General features: G+C 37.0%; 1 protein-coding gene across 1 annotated transcript; it reads right to left on the reverse strand.

Moving 5' to 3' along the window:
• Window positions 1-10,575: 10,575 nt before the first annotated feature.
• On the reverse strand, window positions 10,576-18,312 carry LOC306758685 (ephrin-B2a-like; the record flags this gene model as incomplete). The annotated part of the gene is made up of 5 exons (XM_079244054.1): window positions 18,203-18,312; window positions 16,734-17,017; window positions 15,676-15,768; window positions 12,044-12,151; window positions 10,576-10,964 (listed from the first exon to the last, which is right to left on the reverse strand). The coding sequence occupies exons 1-5, from the start codon at window positions 18,307-18,309 to the stop codon at window positions 10,576-10,578; spliced, it is 981 nt and encodes a 326-aa protein (XP_079100180.1). The 5' UTR covers window positions 18,310-18,312.
• Between the last annotated feature and the right edge of the window lie 3,449 nt (window positions 18,313-21,761).

Here is a 21,761-nt window from a genome sequence, read left to right on the forward strand (position 1 = left end):
CGACAGCAGAGGCGGTACCGTGATGTTACCTGCACTACCCGGCTGGATCCACTGCAGGAGGGCAGCCGGACAGCGCCATCTAGCGGACAGACCTAAACTTCAGTCTGTGGACTGCAAATTCAGCAATGGCTACAGAAGATCTGGTTTATCGAGTAAACTGATTTACATAATCTATACTAGCGTTACTTATGCACCTCCTATGAGAGCTGCAATCCAGCAGAGTTTGATTCAGGTATGTTGAAGCAAGAATACACTGAAACCCTACTCGACGTGTAGGACAGGTCCACTACCTGTCCTTGCGTCAAAATTGGTTCTTTTTAGTAGACCAAACCAATCATAAATCATCAATGATTAAAGTTTAGCATGAAAGAAATCCTAATAAACGTATCTCTGCTGGTGTGTTCATGTAAACATTTATGTGGGAAAAATAAAACCTTTATAAACATTCACTGCAGGGTGCACTTTAGCCCAATTTAGCTTACACAATACAATTTCCTAGTATTAACTATTGCAACACCCGCAGTAGCATAAATTTGTCATCACAAAATATTTAATATTGCAAAAAATATTTAAGATTTCTCCTGCTGTAAAATGCCCATTACTGTACATTTTTAACAACCATTGTAAATCACGTGACAGAGTTCAGCCGTAAACAAAGAACTGATCAAAATATTTTTCCCTCCCTTAGTGTCAATTCTATTACTTTTTTAAGTGATCCATCTAATCATTTGGAGTCACCTGGAATATTTTGAAGGAATTTTTTTATCATTGCAATATAGAATCTATTAAAAAGTACTGGTCAGGATGCATTGCCTAAAAATACAAGTTCTAAAATGACCCGTTATCCGAGCAAGATTCAGGATACTATGATGGAGAACAGGACAAAATTAGGTCTTTAGAATTTTTTTTTTATCCCTGTAAGAGAAGATAGAATGCTACAAACTCCACAATTTAGCAAAGACACTGGATTCATCATCAATGCACCCACATATCGAAGAGTGTATACATGTGAAATGAAGGTAATACTTTAACATAGGGCGGAAATGAGCTGTTTGACATAAGCCAGCACTTTCCAAGTTCTTTTGCAGTTACATACCAAATATTTTAACATGACATGCACAGTACCTAAATAAATGAACAGCTGTTAACAGTAATCTCAACATTTCATCCCACATTTAACTGTAAATGTGAAACTTACTTTAGTGGCATTTGCTTTGAAAAAATAAAAACCCACACTTGGCAAATTCAACTTTTTAATATATATTTATATTATATTACACAGCAAATGTTCAAATGACATTATGCATCTTAAACAGACAAAACCAATGGAAATATGGAAAAAAAAATGTAACGTAGAAGTTCGTTAAAATTCAGAATATGGCAGTCAGCTTCATCTCCTGTTCCTTTACAGGCCGGGACAAGTGCAATACCTCCAATGGTACAGCATTGCTACTAATCCCCACCTGCACAGGACAGGACACCTCAAAACGTCAATGCACATGATGATAAGAGGTTCTACGCTGCAGAACAATGCTCGCCAACCTACTCAGTTTTGCATGGATTTGCACAGCGAACACTTGTAAAGCTGAATGCAAACCAGCAAAACTGAACAGGCGGCGAATAACATATTTGTCTTCGACTGTACAAATCAGTTGGCAGAAGATGCAGTTAGAAGTACTTCAAGTGCTTACATTGCAGTAGATAGGGGAACAGCACTACCTGCACTATAAGCACTTTAGTACTACTGAAACCAATTTTGCTTGACTGGAACTGGCAAATGTTCCTAGTTCATTTGTGAGTTGTTTAATAAAGAGCAATGTTTATGGTGTATTATGCTTTCAAGATGATTGGTGCAACACCCCCAAAACCACAAAATCTAGACAGGTGGAGAGCAAGCAGGCCACCATCAGTTTTGCATAGATTTGCACAACTCATCTATTCTTGTAGTGCAACTATGCAAAACTAGCAGAGAACTGCGAGATGTTTGAGCCCAATTAGAAATTAGGAATGGTCTGGTGGTGCGTATCACAGCCCCTTATGCCAGAAGGAGCACTTAGGGCAGTAGGTGCTAGTCTATTTCACTATCTGCACTAGATGCACCTTAGCACAAAGACAGTACTTCAAATGACATGTTACATCAAAGAGTAAACTCATCATTGTCAGGGTATTGCTGTAAGTGCCTTCACTGCAGTAGGTATTACACAGTACTACCTGCACTGTAAGCACTTTGACAATACAATGACTGATAATGGCATCATATCCCTCCAAAGGCAAGGCGGTCACATTTCTTCATGACTGAGAACTCCAACTCGGTGTCCTGTTCCTCATGGTGGATCTGAAACGAGAGAAACAATACACATGAGTTGAGCACAACCATTATACATCACTAATAAAATACAAGTGATTCGTGCACGTTTACGGATTTTTTTTAAATAACTATGTTAAATCGTAGAAATATTTCCCACCCTCACCACTCCCGCAGTCGGTTCAATGACAATTAACCGTGTTTGCTAATGTTTATTACGAAGTTTTGGTGCACCAGAAGAGCACGAGGTCACTGAAACCATGAATGGGAAACCTTCGGCCCGCGTTCGCTGCGACACTGCAGCGCCTGCGCACGCAGCGGTGTTGTTTACCCCTCCCCCACCTCTTTTAACATGGCGCCTCGAAGTGCGCCAACCCTTAGCATAGGCGACTTGAGGCGATTCAATACCAAGTCAAATGTAGTCATACGTCGTGAAAACTGAGACTGCCTTTAGTTTATATACAGGGAGAATAACGGATTAGAGACTTGGGCGTCCTAGCAAACAAAGTCACCTCCCGTGTGGGAGCAGCAGCGGCTAGCAGCAAAAAGCAATGGTCTCCTGCGTTGATAGAGCAGGTAGCCTAGCTACTGCTAGCTGGTATTGACTTGATGAAAACATGGGAAGCCACGTTACTAGATTTGCCCTGGTTATCACCGTAAATGGTACATAGGACCTATAAGGTTACCAATTACAGCAAAACAATTATATTTATATCTTTCAAACAGGTTAATAAAACTGAAATGAAGTTCGCCACCAATTAGCCATTAGCCAACAACTAGCAAGCACACGTTTGAACATAACTAGGAGCACGTGTGCGCCCGCTCGATTGTCCATCTAAATATTTTAACTAACGTATCATCCATCCTTAAATTGTACTATTTTCGGATTTAATACAGGTGACTAAAGTTTGTGGCTAAGCTAAGTGAGCTAAAGCGCGCGGCCTACAGCTGCCCCATGTGCTACTGCTTTGTTCTGGGGGGCACTTTAACTCACACACCACTGCACTCGACAGTGAGCATCAAATTCATCAGATTTACAAACTAAGTTAACAAATATCCAAGTGGTGTGCATAGGCTCAATATGTTGTTAAATAAAGGCTGGATAACGTGGGAGTACATGCTTGAGTATAAAGAAGAAAGCTCCGTCCAGCATTTCAAATCTCCCTCATTCCCTCAATGGTGGAGCTGAGGGGGCTGCCATGCGCCTCACGTTACACTGTTTTCGTCGCCAACATATCATTTATGCATTTATGTTTAGATATCATCAGCAGTACGACAAGAAGCATAAAACCGAGTAACACGAACAATATAGGATGCAACTTATCAAAATAAAGAATAAAACATGACCCCATATCCGACTTCCTTGCCGATAAACATGCGCTCGGTAGACACTCACCAGCCGAAATCCACCATCTTCGCTCACTTGCTTGGGCTGCCGTGTAGTCTCACAGCGACAAAAAAAAGACAAATAAATACGCAACTCTCCCGCAAACTTTTATCCCAACGGGCAAAAACAAAACATAAAGTGAAACCCGAGCCAGTAGAGAGGCTATTTCTAACCCAGAGATGCGCCTGAAAAATGATTAGGTTGTTAAGAAAGTGGCGCGAAGGCGACCAGTTGGTAACCATGTGGGTGAATGAAGGGCGGCTCCCACTGAACGTAAATATCTAGCTACAACCCCCAACTACCCTTATTAGCATACATACACTACGGGACTTCCGACCCACATCTCCAACCAAACAGCCTCCTTTCTCTGGAGGAGGGAGAGGGACACGGACGGAGTTACATCCTTTATTAGAAAATCACATGCACGCGTGACAGAAAGCGAACTGCGCGTTCAATTCTATGGTTGTTTAAGTTTATAGAAGAACAGAAAGATTTATAATCTCGACAGGTTACTTACTTTGAGCGAAGTTAATGGCGCTGAGTGGTGAAACTAATTGGAGCGTTTTTAATTCCTTTAGCTGCTTCCTGCGTGAAAAATATAAACCTATAATTAACCTGTTGCTGCGCCACAACTAATTATAATTAGCTTGCAGTGTGCTTGGTTTGCACTTGAACCCTAAAGGTTGCGAAATTAATTATTTAGGTTTTTTGAGAGAAAATAATGAAAAGCAATACATTTTCTCTTTTTTTCTGAAAATAATACATGTTTACATTTCTGTATATGTTATTCTGCTCTGTAAATATATTCCATTCCAATTATTTACATTTTTAAATGTTAATAACTGCTGTTGATAAAATAATGTGATATTTCTTACTAAATCCATACTTTAACCACTTCAAAACAAAATAATGATTTTTTTAAAAATATTTTTTATTGCAAAATAATTTAGAGAAAAATTAAAGTAAACAATTTTTCTTAAATATTTATTTAATTTGTTATGGTATAAATTGGTTATTGTGTATATATATGAGTTAAGTTTACTTAACTTTTTAGAAATATTTTATTTGACTATAAAATAGTTTATAATCATTCAAAAAGAAGAAATTTTGTGTATTTATTGCATGTATAATGCATTTTAAATCACAGTTCCTTATTATTTTTACAAAAAGCTTTTATATTTTACAGAATCAAACTTCAGTAGATAATTAAAAACAGCTGAAAAGGTCATTTCTGACCACCATTTAAGCAGAAAATATAGCTAAAAATAAAAATGGTACAGATATATTATTCGAGAGTGATCAAAATTCTTTTTTTCCTTTTTTCTTTTATAACTTGGTTACAAAGCAGTTACGATCAATTAATAGAGTTAATGATGTTGCACTTAACATAGTTAAAAGCAAAACTCACTAAATGAGAACAACAAATGTCTGGTGTATGCCATTTTTTAATCTACAATTTAAACTTGTTAAGCTGTATAAAATGTGTGCCCCAAATGTACAATGTGCCCATTCTCTGGTCTTCCTTTGTTCTCTTTTTTAAAACAAACCAGCTGGATGTTTTAGAGGTTTAACAATCAAACCACAACAGAAGCAGCAGAGTATTGCAACCAATTCTGAGCCCTCAGACTGGATGTAGTATCCAGACTCAACACTCCACAGCTTTTCTGCAGCGTCATCACATTTTATCAACTGTATTTCTGTAATATGAAAATTGTTTTTTATTGAAATAAATACTACTCTCCTTTCTTCATTTATATAAATTTAATTTGATGCTGTGACATGCTTTAAATTAGCTACTAATATTTCTTCTTTCTTTCTTCTTTTTTTGTTTCTTCTTATATGTTTGTATTTGCGATGACTAAAACTTTAGTTTTACATATACATCTAAAATTTGATGGATTAATTTTATTTAGATTTTTTTTTATCTATTTGAGAATAATACAGTAAGTAATTCAAGTACAGCACAGTTACATTTAATGGGCCGTGAGTACAATTTTAGCTTAAAATGCAATAAACTAAAGGTGCAGAACAAATATGTAAAAATACTCAATTTATATACTTACATTTTCTTAGAATTTTTTTTTTTCACAACTTTTCTTTATTCTTGCAGTCTGTTGCAAAGGAAATACATTTTGCTTCTACTCCACTGCGTTAGCTTTAGTTGTCGAAGTTCAACAAACACAATATGTAAAGATTGGGCAAAAGTAAAAGATGCTTTAAACAAAAGCATAATTTTTTATTCCATTTTAAATATCTGTGAATGATGGATAAGTTCACCAAAGTGACCATTTTTCCTAAAGCCTTCTATTAATTTCAATTTAATATGTTTCAGTGCCTTAAGAGCTCAACTTTCTAAACCTTTTTTATATTTTTTTATACCATTCTCACATATTTTTACCCTCAGATCTAGCTGCTTGATTTATTTTTTGATCAAGAATAGTAAGAAAAGCAGGTGAGAGCCTCCAGAAAAATAATTTTTTAAAAAACTGTCAAATGTTTTCTTTTTTCTTACATAAATATGTAAACTTGGTTAAATAAATGACAAATATGCTTTTTATGTACACTGGTTACAGTGTAGTTTAATAACAAAGAAACTAGGGATGATCCCTTCCACATGAATCCAAATTCATTCCACTTTTCCCTCATCAGACTGAACCACAGGGAAGTGGAGAATATAATGGAGGTCTAATGAAATGCATAAGAAGGTTTTTACCTAAATGCAAAGTAAGATAAATGGCTCATTGTTATTTAGCATCCCACTCATGTTTTAAATTGCTCTAGTGCAGAAATGCTGAAGATTGCACCATCTGCAGCTCTAGGTTTTCTCTGCTCCAATGTGTTGAATTATGCAAATTGTTGCAAACGTTTGAGTGTGATAAAGTATATAAGCTGGCCAGCAGAGGGAACTAGCAAACTGAATACTGTAGTGTACTGGCATGATTATTTTCAACTGTAAGAGGAAGCACTCACTTCCTTATTGTTGGAAGTTTCTGTTGTTTGAAACTAGCCTATTTTGCGGACCTGAATGCTTAAGGGATTAGATAGAAGAGATAAGACATAGTTGCCTGTTTGATAGGTTGAACACTTCCACTTGCATTATTCATACTGATGTGTTGTAAACTGCTGTTGGTCAGATAGCTTTTAAAAAGAGCTTTTCAGTCCAATTAATAAAGAGGTGCTTGTTTTATCTCTGCTTTAATCTTCCCCCTTCTAACTGACCAATAACTGGACAACATCTCACCCTTACACCAAAATAGCTGCTCTTCTTCACTCCTCTGGGCACTCTGTGGGAGTGGGAGCGCTCAGTCATGACCCCCAACCCCCCACACAAAGCCAGTAGTTCCTCTGCATATGGAAGTGAGGTGGGGGGTGGGTGGACACAGGGAGGTTGTAGACTTCACATCGTCCCATGGGGTCAGATAAAAGCTTACAGCTCTCCTTCTTTGACCTCCCCCTCTGCTTTGAGCTCTGTGCTGAAGCGATGTCAAAGCCTCGCTCAGCAAAGCAGGTATCAAATCCAAAAGAATTCCAGGACACGTTTATGATACTTTATGTTAATTTGGATACAGATGCATGAACATTTTCACACAGACCAGCAGAAGCGTGTATAGGCCTGAGATCATTCGGATGTGTCCATATTATAACACAAAAACAGACTTCTGATTAAACGGACTATCAAAAACATAATGCTGGAAACACTTGTCCTATTCAAGCATGTACTTGATATCCAAAACATCCCCTCTGATGCAACACCACTTCTGCCCCTTTTTTCTAAAATGCCCCACCACATCTAGGCCCCTCCTTCTTAAGGGGCCATGAGGCCGGGGGCCTCTGTTTTGTTCTTCCTATAGAAGCCTGGCCACCATTGTCTCAGCATGACCCCCAGGTCAACTGAACTCACCTCGCCCGGCCACAGCCCATTCAGATGTGAATCTTCACATAGGACAAAAAACATCTCACAAGAGTTGGGATCACTTCAAGCAAGGGGGTGGAATGACACACATATGCACACAGACAGCTAGCACACTCTGCAGGGAATCAGAGTCAGAAGCTAATTTGTCTTATGCTGTATTTTCTTTTTTCATTATTGTTACACACAATGTATGACTAGCTCCAAAAGCATGTTATCCAGGACAGATTATTGTTTAGTCAAGATAGAATGAGTATTCCCATTGAAAACTGAGAGTGGTTTGGATGGTTTGTAGCACGATGGGTCTAATAAAAAAGAAGTCAATTATAGAAAGTAGTAATGAAGTTATCTTTGACACATTTTCCATTAATTTAAATATATCTCTTGCCAGAGGGGAAATTACATTTGCTGCAGGATAAGAATGACGCCGTCCATGCCTCTCAGCTGCAACTCTTTATTGTATCTCTCAGGCTAAATGAAAAAAAAGAAGTGCAATGTGGTGAACATCATCTAACCCGTGTTTTGTTGCTAAAATTGTAAATAAAAATAACAAAAGATATCATCACAAAGCAGTGGATTTAAAAAAAAAAAAAAAAGCCAGTCAACCTTAGATTTTGGATAAAGGTTATGAAATCGTAGCTCTGCTCAGCACACAGAGCACATGTGCTGAAGACCCCCCTCATCTGGCATCTTGCTGTCAGAGGCAACAGTGTCCCTGGTGGAGAGGAAGCTCATGGAAGTTGACAGGTTGAAAATGTACGGTATGATGTGGCTGAAAGAGCATGAAACATGTTCACCCATGGGTGCTTCACAAGACACCACAGGAGAGACTGAGATAATTAAATGTTGTGGTTTTTCTTTGTTAAATAGATATTTTGTTACCCTTGCTGATAGTTTGAGAGCTTGTAGGTAAACTGCAAAAAATTGTTTACTTGCTAAGGAAGAACTGCAAGTCTTCATGATATTTATTGTGAGAACGGCACACATTCAGCTCCTCTGAATATTAATGTGTTTATTTGTTTATTTATTGTATTTTTGCTTTTAACAACAAAAGTTTTTCCAGTTTTTGTCGATTAAAATAAACTACATTCGCAAGTTTTTGTTAACAGGTTTTCTCTATTCAAAATAGCTCAAAACAGAGTGACAGTCACTATCGTCACTCAGCGTGGTCACATGCATAGATGAGTTGAGCTGTAGTTAGACATGGCTTGGCCTTGCCATTTAATTGGACCACTGGCTTTGTCCCTGCATACATGCATGGGAGGGAAATAGAGTTATTCATCAAAAGTATGTCTGAAGCTGCACTGAGTGAGAAGATGTTCAAAATATTCTGTTGCTTTTAAGTTGCTCTGTGGGAGATCATCATGCAAGCACAGCGAAATTCACTGCACAGATGCTGTCTCTAAGTAAATCGAGAGGATAATTTTGCCAGATGAAAGTATGCTAGAATCACAACCTGTAGCCTTAATGGGCAATTTTTCAATGACAATCTCTGATGCGTTTAACAGTCTGAGAAAAGACATGTAAATTATTAAAGAGTCTAGTTGTTTGTGGGTCTGTAATGCAGAAGTTTGTTTTACTGCTTTTGTAAAAAAGATGCAAAAGAGATGGAGCTTTGAGTAAATGTGTGAAGCACAAAGGCTTATTTGAGCTGAGGTGGTGTACATACAAGAGTGATTTTGTCATCCTATCCCATTTTTTGAATGTTTTAATCCAGGTTTGAGAGAGCAGAATTTGCACCAAAATATTTACATACATTTTAAGAGTCAGATTTATGGTCTCATGAACACAGTAGTTCCTTTATTTATCCTTTTTGTAACATTAAATAAACCGGCCAACAATTAGGCAGCTTTTGAAGTGTAGGGACAATAAACCAGTCTAGTTAAAATGACCCCCAAATGAAAATAAAAAAAGAAACATGCAGAGAAATGTTTTGAGTCCTAAATTACTTGAGCATGAACTGCAACGTACACAACATTTATCTTTTTAATGCAGTGCAGTGTCTGTAACTGCTTAGCAGGATCAGATGATGGTCTTATAAAGGATGAGTAAGTTGTGCTGCTGTAGTACATGTTTCTTTGAATTTATCATGCACTGTGCTGCTTATTAATTTTGCAAGCACAAGGAATATCGAGGGCATGTCCTTTAATTTATATTCTGATTCAAACTTTCATTTTAGCATTAGCTTTTGTTCATTCTTTTGTCTGTCTCTCGTGTTTCTAGCTGTTACACATCTTAGTTTTACTACATAAAGAGAAGACAGACCTTGATTTCCAAAAATTGAAATAACTGAATCAGTTATTTATCTTGTTGCTCTTCACTCTTCTTAATAAATTTTTAAAAGAGTAGGTAAATGGATCAAAATGGTTGATTGCGGATCCCTAAATAATATTTTACTTCAATAAAAAAAACATCTAATCATGATTTTCATTTCACTTCACAGCACTGGAGACAAAGTTTTTATAATCCAGTGGAAATAAAATTGTAAATTTAGTGCATTATGGTGCAAGATTATTCTTTTCTCCCTCTGTTCCTCAACAAATTAAACAAAATCTACGCTGCTGTACACAGAAAGCTGCCACATGTGGTAACAGGAAAAAGAAGAGTTTTTCTTAAAGATAAATCTGTTGCTCTCTCCCAAGAATATCTCACGAAACAAACCAAGCACATCTACTGAGGGATTTGATATGACACCAGCTTCCTCTCAGATCGTCTCTTCATTCAAGAAAACAAAACACTTCAACAACATTTTGTCCGCTTTCTGCAGTGTGACTACACAACAAGACAGGCTTCTGTCAGCTCAAAGTTTGAGGACAGTGAAACACAGCTCCCATGTTAGTGTCTAACATTTCTTCAGAGGTGTTGACAGATGTGGCCGTGGAAGCTTTGACTTCATTTCAACTTGTAGACTTGAGAGTTTTTTCTCAGCAGCTGAAATTTATGGTTCGCACCAGTTCAGTAAAGCAGCCAGGATTAGACTTTGTAGTAGATGTTGGTAGGGCTCTGGGGCATTATCTCCTGAACTATGTACACAGGGGGCCCATATTCGCCGCTCACACGCTCATAGTGACGGCAGATCATGCTGTCAGAGGCCCGCAGAGGAAAGACAACATCGCTGCGGTCTGATCCGTTGTTGTCGCTGCTAATGCTGTCCCGCTTCGGCACAGCCAAAGTGTTGAGGGACACGGAGGCAGACTGCTGTTGCCTGTCAGGGATACAGCGGCGCTGATGGCACCTCCACAGCACTGCCAACAGAATTATGATGACCAAAAGGAGGATTGCGCAACCAGAGATGACCCACACGAAGAGTCCTGGCTGAGAGCCGCTGCTTGGGTTTGTTTGTCCAGTGTCAGAGCCCATGTCTGTCATGATGAGGCACAGAGGAGAGATGGGAGAGTCGTAGATGAAGAAGCATATTGGAATATGTCACATAGCAATTTAGCAAAAAAAGATGTTCCCTTAGTTTGGTTTTTTTTTTTCGACACAGTATAGTTTCAAATGAAATAACTTCATTTAATTCAATAACTTAATTCAATGTTAATGTCAGTTTCCTTCATTTTTATCAATTCTTTAAGTTCTGTTTGCAGATTCATAAAATAGCCCAAGTTTTCACAAACTTTAAGAGCTGCAGTTACTTTAGAGGAAAATATAAGTCCAAAATATAATTGACTTATTCTACATAATATAATGATGGTAATATATTATTTTAAAAATATTTTACATAATAAATTAAAATAGATACAAAGTCCAATATAAATAATGAACAAAAAAGGTATAACTGAATATGTCTGTAGAGGTATAATACCAAATTTAAAGACATGTGGCATTGCTTTTCATATATATATATATATATATATATATATATATATATATATATATATATATATATATATATATATATATATATACATATATATATATATATATATATATATATATATATATATATATATATATATATATATATATACATATATATATATATATATATATATATATATATATATATATACATATATATATATATATATATATATATATATATATATAATTCATGCATTAAAGGGTTAAAAAAAAGTAAAGGTGTTTCCAATGTTTTGCCTGACCTTATTCAAAAATATGGTGGGAAAACTTGTTAGTTTAATATTAAAACCTACACTTCTACAAACTAAATCCTTCAAATTTTCAAATTTTTTTTTTTTGTTTTTCGTCAACAAAAACTGCCTATTTCTTTGGAAGAAAATGAGATTAAATAAAAACCTCTTTACCTATTAAACCTCTGACTGAACAGAACATATGTTTACAAGTAAACAGGCAAAACATAAAAAATGATTGTAATTCAGCTTGAAAGATCCTTTAGGATCATTAGGAAAGTTTGTTGCACTTTTTAAATAAAATCTCTCCAGGCTATATTTCTGTTTTGTGGTTGTGCCAGCTTTACTTTTTGTATTCCTTTCTTTTGTGGAGGCGTCCTTGGCCTTGGACTTTGGTGGTGTGGGTGGGAATCTGGTCGGAGACTCTTGAAGTGTTGAAGGTGCATCTGAAGCATCTGGAATATAAAATACAACATATGATTATTAGTGCCAGCATGCAACTCCTCAATTTATCTATGTGGGAGGGCTTATGTCATAAAATGAGTCATTAAACATAGCTGAAACTACAAAAATGAGTCTCATTTTAGCCCCTTAGAACAAAGTAAAGCACTTTCTGTACAATTCATTTTACACCAACAGTCATTCAGATAAAAATGTATCATCAGAGAAGAACCAGAGGAAACTTTTTAAATGCAATTAGGTTACAAAGACTCTTTGTTTCAACCACAACCATGGTTTTCATTTTTCTTGACTGGAAAATGCATTCATTTTCTCCACCTACTCACACACATGTAACTGAATGCACCTAATTTCTGTTTTTCCCTGGGGTTTCTCCACAGGGAATTTTCAGACATGCACGCCACCAGTTTTACAGTTGCATATTTTCCATAGTAGCTCTGCAGGAGCATCAGCAAGTCTGACAAAATGAGAACACATGAGAGCATCTCAAGGCTGCTTTGATTTTGAGGAGGATTTTTGATGATGATGGAAAGCTAAAAGTGCTGGGATATAACTAATTATATTGAAACACTTTTGCATTGCATTATTTTTTCTTCTTTTTATGACACTTTAAACATCTACCCCACAAAAAAAATCCCAAGAGATCATTTTCACCTTAATATAGCAGGTGCTTAAAAAAACTGCAGGAGATTGGATAAACCACCTGCTTATCAAAGTCATGACTTGCTCAATCAGATAGCCCAGGGAGGGATCAGATGAAACCAGTCAGCAAACAGGAGCCGCCAAAACCCATCTGGGATGACCAGTATATGATGCTGGTTGATCCAAATATTTGTGTTTCAGCCCATACAAGTTGTTTCAGAGGCTACCCAGATGGATTCTCATGAGAATCACTTGCTTTCCAATGCAGCAGTCGTGCAACCTTTTACTCAGATAGACTTTCCAATTAAAAAAGGAAGAGAAAAGAATGACATAAAGTAAGTCAATAGGGAAAAAAACTGTCAAGATAATATAAGAATAAAGCAGCAATATGACAAAAAGTAAGTCATTTGAGGTCTGCCGGTTATGCTGGCAGGATGAAGTTAAAACAAGCTCCACTAGTTCATACTGTAGTACTTATACCACATGTAGCAAAAACTGCCTTTCTAAACATGGATGCACCTGTTCAGACAAGTCTTTTAAATCCGTCCACATTGCCACTTATGATGAGTTTTTCCTCATTGCTCTGGGAGAAATTTTGTATTCAGAACCAAATGAGAAACAAGCCTGTAACTACAACAGTATGAAAAAAATTACATTACATTGTGTCCTGCAGGCTGTAGTGGAAAAAACATTAAGTAGGTAAACCTCCATTTGTGTAAAGAAAAAGTGAACTTTTCCCCCTCATGTAGCCTCAGAAAAAGCATCTTCAGCAAAAATGAGTTTGCTATATGCACTGAGGTGTTCCCTTCCCATTAATGTTTATCTGTTCTGGAGCCAGTAAATACACAGTAAATACCTTCAGACAGTGCAGTCATTTGATCCAGAATTGCTCAGACAACAGGTGAAATTGGGGGGGGAGTTAATGTAAAGAGCCATGGGCTCTTGCTTTAACTTAGATGGACACTTGTGATATTTTATGATACTATAAGAGAACAAATTTTAGTCATATAAGGAGGATTGGGATGTTCTTTTCAAACAATGGTCTTTTCTGTGGAGACTTTGAATATTGTCCCTGTTTACTCTTCATTTTGCTCCGGGTACTCCAGTTTCCTTCCACTGTCCAAATACATGCATTTTAGGTTAACTGGTCACTCTAAATTATCCTTTGAAGTGAGTGTGAGTGGTTGTTTGTCTTTCTCTGTTGACCCTACAATGGACTGGTGACCTCTACAAGGTGTACCCAGCTTATTGCCTGCTAATTGCTGAAATAAGCACCAGTTTACTGCTGACCCTGAACTGGAAGAAGTGGAACAGAGAATGGTTAAAAGAATGAAAGAATGAATAAATAAACGAACAAGCTGCTCTACTTTGAAGAAATAGTCTAAAAGATCTACCTCTATGGGTATGCGATGCCCAAAGTAAGTAACCCCATTACTGTTTCAAGTTTGGATTGTTTCAATGCTGATTCTGTCATTAACTGTCATCTCAATCATTTGCTGAAAAAAAAAATAATAATTTTTTTTCTTAGTGCAAACATTAAAGGCTTAAGAATAATACAGGGCTTCCCCTTAGATAATGTAATTGTGTACATATACAATTGCTTTTTCTTGTTTTTCATCTTAAAAAATGCCTCCATAAGTGCCTCTACAGAAACGGTTGCTATAAACAGTAAACATTAATATCAAGTCTTTATGTAGCACTAATCATGTGCATAAACAATACAAGCAAAAATCTATATTATGACATTTCAATAGGCAGCAAATAAACCAAAACGAAATGTTGTCCTGTAATTTAAATGAATGATTCATGGACAGCACACATTAATCAACATAACATTTCAGTGTTAGCTATCCTATTATAGCTCAATTTAAACCAGAGTCTTACGTTTTGTTTCAGTTCAGAGCGTTATCATTAATTCACAACTGGCCTTAATATAAATTTCCCCAGTGCACATTCTGCATGAATGGACTAAAAAAAAAAAGTGGTACAAAAGTAATGACTTCCCAACTGACTGACATAATATATGTGCGGATTAAACAAGATTATTACCAGTTCTAACTTATTCAATTTTCTTTTGCTGTAGCAGGTTTGTTTATGCCTGTAATGTTTGTAAACACAGCAGGAAAACAGCTTCATGTTTTTAGTTATGATCAGCATGAGAAACACATAAAATGCTGATTTTTCATCTCTAATGCTCAATAAATGAATAATTTATATAAATAACGCTTCACAGATCTGAGGTTAAAAAATATATTTTGGGCCTCACAAACACATGAAACGCTGCATCGTTTTTTTGTTTATCTAATTATGTAGAAACCAATTGCACACTATTGAACCTCACAAATAAACTAAAACACGTTAAATGTTTTTTTTCCATATTTTAAGTTGCTTCCCTAATTAATTGTTCTGCAATTTTGTAACCTTTTAATTAAAAATACAAAAAGCAAACATATGTTCCTGCATCAATATATCATGACAATGAAAGTCATTTTGAAGTAAGAAGTAATATTTATGCAAGGTTTATTAAAATTTCAAATCTGTGATGGATGTGAAAAATGACAAAACTCCACTATTGGCCATTCTGATGTTAATATGGATGGGAGCATTGACTGCCACTGCGATGATCACATGCAGGATAATGCTGAGAGCTTTAAGCTGGTGGCCGTTTGAATGAGGGATTTGAGATACAGTAATTCATGATGGCAATCATTCTTGGAGAAAATGACTGGATGATGAGATTATCTGACCACTTAATTCAAAGGGAGAAGATATTATTGCATTACACTTATGTGAAAAAAATGTGTTTTTCACAAGCTCTGTCCATCCGTAATTCTTTATCCACTGGCTTGATGCTGAAATAGAGACAATATCTGCTTACTCTGGCCAACTCTCAGCACCAGCTTCATGGATTTAGTCCCACAAGCCCCTCCATTGGTGTTATCCAGACCTTTCAAAGAGCCCGTAGACGTGGCTGATAAATAAGCAGAGGAAAAAAATCACTTTGATGAAATCAGCATTATGAAGCAATACCTTGTTTTATTACAATGTTTTGCTGCATTTGCAACATGGTTGCCCCACTTAATGTATTTTTTCCCATCCAAGATATCTGAAATAATCTCTAGCAAACTTTCTAGAACACATTTAAAAGCCTCCATGAAGATAGGATTTATTGCAGATCCATTGCTGCATCATGTTCAGCGAGGCGCATCTCAGTAACAGTCTCATAGAATCAACTAACTACTGAACTAGCTAATGATTTGCAGCTCTAGAGCAACCTTTTCATAAAAAATTTAAGGAACAAAATATATATTCAGCCTATTTAAAAAACAACTTGCATGTCAGAAACTAAACTTCCATTCAAAAACGCAGTTTTACATTTAACACTACCCCCCCCCCAAGAACTCTTATTCACCCCTGTCTCTCACACACATGCAGACTTGTTAGCAGCATTTAGGTCAGATAACATTTCACAGGCTACAAGCCACAAGCCACGTTGCATTGAAAGCTCCCATCAAATCTGCCTGATGCTGTAAAAGCCTTGTGTGATTTGGGGCATGTAAGCCCTTGGAATCACACTGGCCTGCCAGAGTAAAGTGTGCTGTCAGAGCGCGGTGAGGTGGGCGAGGCTACATGGTAAGACTTGCTCTCTATCTCATGCATCACTTGCCACTAAGATGCTGGTTTAACCGACAGCGGTCCAATAACGAGGCCACATTTTCTTGATTCTCATCCAAACTGACAAAGTGAGAGGGAGCTGGCAATCATGGCTTCCACTTTACCCAGATTTTACTTTTTAAAAAAGAGAGAGAAACGCAGAGGAAACACTTGCTTGCACTGATTTAAGTGCATTCCACCTGTAGAAACTGGCAGCTTGTGATTTTAGCACTGCACACTCGTGCACAAAGACCTGCAGGTTCTCATGTGAAGGTAACTTACTGGTGATATAATAATCCCTTCCCTTGAGGAACTCCAAACCCCAGAGGTTAGGGCTGAACTCCTGAAACTTGAATGTGAACTTTACATCCTGATAAGGCTTGTCACAGTTCAGCAAGGGTGTGTCCATCTTGTCCACTGTGCAGCTCTCCAGCTGACTTCGGGAGACCAGGTAAACTTTGTAGAACTCTTCTATCCCACCAGTGGAAGCATCAGCTCGAGGACACACAATGTCCATTTTGTCCCCTATTTGAGGGTAGAGCACCAAACCCTGGCCAGGAGTAAATCTGTGTGTGAGAAAAGGATCAAACACTATCATGCTATGTTATGCAATAAATAACCTTAGAAATGCACCGAAGCATCAGACAGCCCTTTGCTTGCACTAATAAATCACAAATTGGCAGTATTTTAATAAGCAACATCAACAGCAGAAAGCCTTATTTGTAAAATCTGTCTAGAAGTCAGGATATTTAACTGAAAATTAATCAAAAATCCAAAGGAGCCTCTTTATGGGTCAAATTGCTTGTTTATTAGACAAGCGGTTTGAAAATCAATCTAAGCACTGAAGTTTTCAGTAACAAGTTTGCATTAAAAAAATTTTTGGGCAAAAATCCCACCAGAATTCCACCATTAGGCTATAAACTCACTATCAGTGGTGTAGTCCAGGGTATAGGTGGGTTAATCTTTTCAGTCAGCATTGAATATACTCACCTCTAAACCCCCTGTGATGCTGCTTTGACAGTAACAAACATCCCTACACATGTACAAGTTAACCAGCAACTCAGCTAAGGTTACCTTTACTACACTGGTGCAGTTAAACATCAGCTGGGTTAACTTCAGCCTGAACATAGACATAATAAAGATATATGTATATATGTCTATGAGCCTGTTTCTCACTAGTGTGTGCCAGTCTTGGCTTAGTAATGCCATAACTCATTCTACCAGAAACTAAAGAGCAAAAATTATGTGACAGTGAGCAAATATTCTGATGGATTTTTGGAGAAAACTATATTGAAAAGTCTTACATGTCACTTTTTTTTTCTTAAATTGTGTTTTCCTTGGCTACTTTTTTTTTTTTTTTTTTTTAAAGAAGGGCGAAAAATTGAGAGCATACTCACTTCTTGATGGAGCACTACACCACTGCTCACTATCACACAACCAACTGGTAGAAGGCATTGAGACAGGCTTTGCAATGACTCCAACATGTAGAAATAAATTGTTCATTTACTGCTAAATTGTAAATTACCACAGAAAATCCGCATTCTAAAGGGTTGCAGCTCATAAATGTTATTTTACATACATAATTTTTTTTTTTTTTTTTTTTTTTTTATCAAACTTGTTAATTAAATGCAGGAATTTCAGATGGAAACTTTTTCTCTTGCTTTGCAACAGATAATTGTTTCTTTTCTGCTTTTTCTTGGTTAGGTGACAGTTAACGCACAAAGTTGCCATCATCTCGGATGTGTCCTTACTTTGCATTAGAGCTGCTCCAGTGGATGGACTCCAGCGTGGCGGCACGGCACGAGCACACGACGGCCAGCAGGATCAGGGCAGCGCAGCTCCGTGCGCTTCTCCCCATCACAGGAATAAAATCGCAGGTACACCGCGGATGGATGACTATCATGGAAGGGAGGGGAAACAGTGGGGAATCTGTTGCCTCTGCATGTCTCCGGTGGCTCCAGGTGCACGCAGAGGACACGTTCCTGACAGAAATCCCACCAAGTTGCAAGTCCTCCTCCTGCAGTTGGATACAAATTTCCACATTGCGGGTAATGGGTTAGAAAATCATTCGTGTGACGAAACCCGTGTACTGAGGAGAGATTGTGTGGAATGTTTTAGTCATCAGCTGACTGACCAGTCCGCATATATACAGGCTCGTGCGTGGGAGAGTGGGTGGGCACATCTGTTGGTCAATTTCTTCCAATTAACGTTCTAAAACCGAGAACCCTTGGATGTGTTTATTTAAATATGACACAAAAGTCTTATCCTCTCAGTGTCGACGACTTGTTTTTAGTCATAGCTGCACAAAACCCTTTTTTGAACTTCGAATACAAAATGCAAAAACTCAGCTTGCATAAAAGGCAGCTTTAAAATGAACCTGTTATTTTAACAGACTTGGGGATAAGGTGTCAATCCATCTTAAACAGAATTAACTTGACAAAAAAGCTGAAGTTGTTTTTTGTGAAGAGGTTTTGTTCTTCTTGAAACCTTTACTTGTCTTTCATTAATAATTATTTCTGGTGATAATTTTATCAGAGCTGCGGTTCATTTGAATGTTTTCCCTTCCCCTCAAACAAGGATGGAGTTTACAGAAACAAATAAACACTGTAAATGTAAATCATCTTAAGTATTAGTACAGTTTTTACTCTGTGACTGCTATATTCTTGTAGTTTAAGGGAACCGCAAAGAAAACTAACAAATGTATAATAATATTAAAGATGATTACTTGGTAAAAATATGAGGACAATTTACCAAAACATCATCAAGTTCAGGTGTGCATTTTGTAGAAAAAGGTTTCCTTTTAGTGTTTCACTAATAAATATGATGGGTTTCTTTTTGCTTAATATTAATATTGTTGTGATGTTTGGTTGCAGTTTTACAGCTGTAGATTTTTATAGTTGGGATCATTTGTTTCATTCTGTAAGTAAAAGCAGTGCAAATAAATATTCTAACATTAGTCATGTTGTCTGCAAAAACACCATCTTTCCATATGTTCAAATGATAGAGTCGCTTACAGTTTACTTTGGTGTAGTTTTATATATCTTGAAAGCAGTAAAACCATACGCACCCATAAAATAATACCTAGTTATTCTGTTTTTAATTAGAACTAATGTTAAACGATTTTAAGGAAACCAAGAACAAACCTGTCAAATCAGTGTAATGGTGGACTAGGTAGCCTGTGTATTCTAAAACAGCGGTAGAAGTTTTACAGCTACAGGCATTAACTCTAAAAATGTCCCTTAAATTTGTACCTAATTGAAGTACCTGAATAGATAGGACTTTTTGTGTTCCACCCCATTGATGATCACTGTAGATGCATTGACTATATTCAGAACGTGCACACTTTTATTGTCATGCAAATGAAAATACACTCCCAGAAGCTGGATCAGAAAATGTGAGCTTGACGTTATATTATGGATTTCATTTCAATATGATCAATGCATTAAAGTCTTTGTTGTATAAATAGGTTGGGATGGTTGGATTTTCTGTAAAGTTCCGTTTATTCTCCATGTAAGTAGTAAAGGCTGTAATCCTTTCATTTTCTGTGAGTCTGAACTAATGACACAGTGGTTTAAAAGATTATACAGGACTTCTGTCACAAGACTAAAGCAGCACAAATGTCGACTGAACGGCACAGAAATGTCTGCATTTCTGTCCTGGAAAGACTGGCTTGCCTGTGTTCAAAGTGGTGGCACTGTCTCACATATCAATAATTCATTAAATCTCAACATGCACTGCAGAGATGACGCAGATCTTGAAATGTTTTCTAACTACTGGCTTTTCTAAAACAAACTTCAGATACAAAAGCTCCAGATGAGTTTGATTGATTTTATTTTTTTGTCATGCAATTTGTTCCTCTAGATCCCAAGCAGAATACATGTTCAAGTAGAAACAGCAGTAAAACAGTCACTGAACACTTCATCTTTCTGAGGCATTTCTCAGCAAGTAAAAGCAATACAAAACAAAACAGAAAAATCCAACAAATGTCTTTTATATGTTAGTTTGATTCACGGAAATTTGGATAAACAATAAATTTAGTTTTTCTTTACCTGTTTAGTCCCGAATAGTTTATCTCTCAGAAGCAGATTATGATAAACACATTGTGGCTATTAAATAACAAGTCTGTGCTTATATAAATCACACCAAAGCACACATGAGAGAGCAGGAATAACGGCTCTATAATTTAGCAGAAACAAACATTTTTGTTTCACTTCACTCACATTGTCAGTTCACTGCAACACATTGTTTGAAGAAGGTGTGTTGTAAACATTTGGTGCCCTACATGTTATATAAATGGTCAGATAAAAAGTTGAGAAGGAGTGAAACTGAATCCAACAACAGCTAGATGGACAGTGTTTCATAACCTGTCTAGGACAAGAGATTCTGAATGGTTTGAGGAGACGCTGAAGATGATCAACACTGGGGGCCCCTACGGATATCAATTAAAAACCTCCCGATTGATAGATTGCGTCATTTCTAAGGTAGGCTAGGCTAAGTTGTCTGTTTTCTTTGCATTTATTATGTAATTATAGGGAACTGGCATCCAGAAGAAGCAACAGTGAACCAACACTGTCAACAGTTTCTGGAAAGGTCAAGCAAAAAGTGGCCACAGCTGTGGAAAATGGTTTCATTCCCCAACAGGATGCTTGCACTCAGTGCTCTCTGTGAAGTATCTCATATTCCTAAATTTTCTCTAAAAGTAAGAAAGCACTCATGTAAATAGATTTAAATCTCTTCCAGGAGTGATGAAGAGATGAACAAGACTCCCAAGCCAAGTACCAAAAATAGACTGCATTGCGTTAAACCATTAAAGACCAGAATGTAGAGGCATGAAGCTGAAGAACGGGAAGTGAGCTGAAATGTGAGTTTCGCTCATTAGAAATTAATCACAGCATTAGCCTCATTATTTAACAGCCACACATCACATTCCTCAGTTGCAAGATGACTTCTTCTTGCCTGTGTTGATATCAGTGGTACGTGCGGTCTCCAGTTCCTTTTAATGTGAGATCTCCCAAAGCAAAGCTAATGCTAACATGTTAGGTGTCAGGTAATAAGCAACCCCTATCACGATTAGCATTAACTTCAACCTGGGACTGTACTGGAAGGTGGTTTCAGCTATCATCACTGACAGTGTTGAGGTTATCCTGCAGGGGGTGATACAAGCATACATCAGCATTTGAGTTGGATATCATTTGTATGTTTGAACTGCATTCATTCATTCATTCATTCATTCAGTAATTTCAGAGGCAACAGGGCTGTACTTTGCTGAGACATTGTGGAAATCAAGATTTAAACCAAGACAGCAACATT

This window comes from Telmatherina bonti (genome assembly GCF_933228915.1).
Source record: "Telmatherina bonti genome assembly, chromosome: 1".
NCBI lineage: Eukaryota > Metazoa > Chordata > Actinopteri > Atheriniformes > Telmatherinidae > Telmatherina > Telmatherina bonti.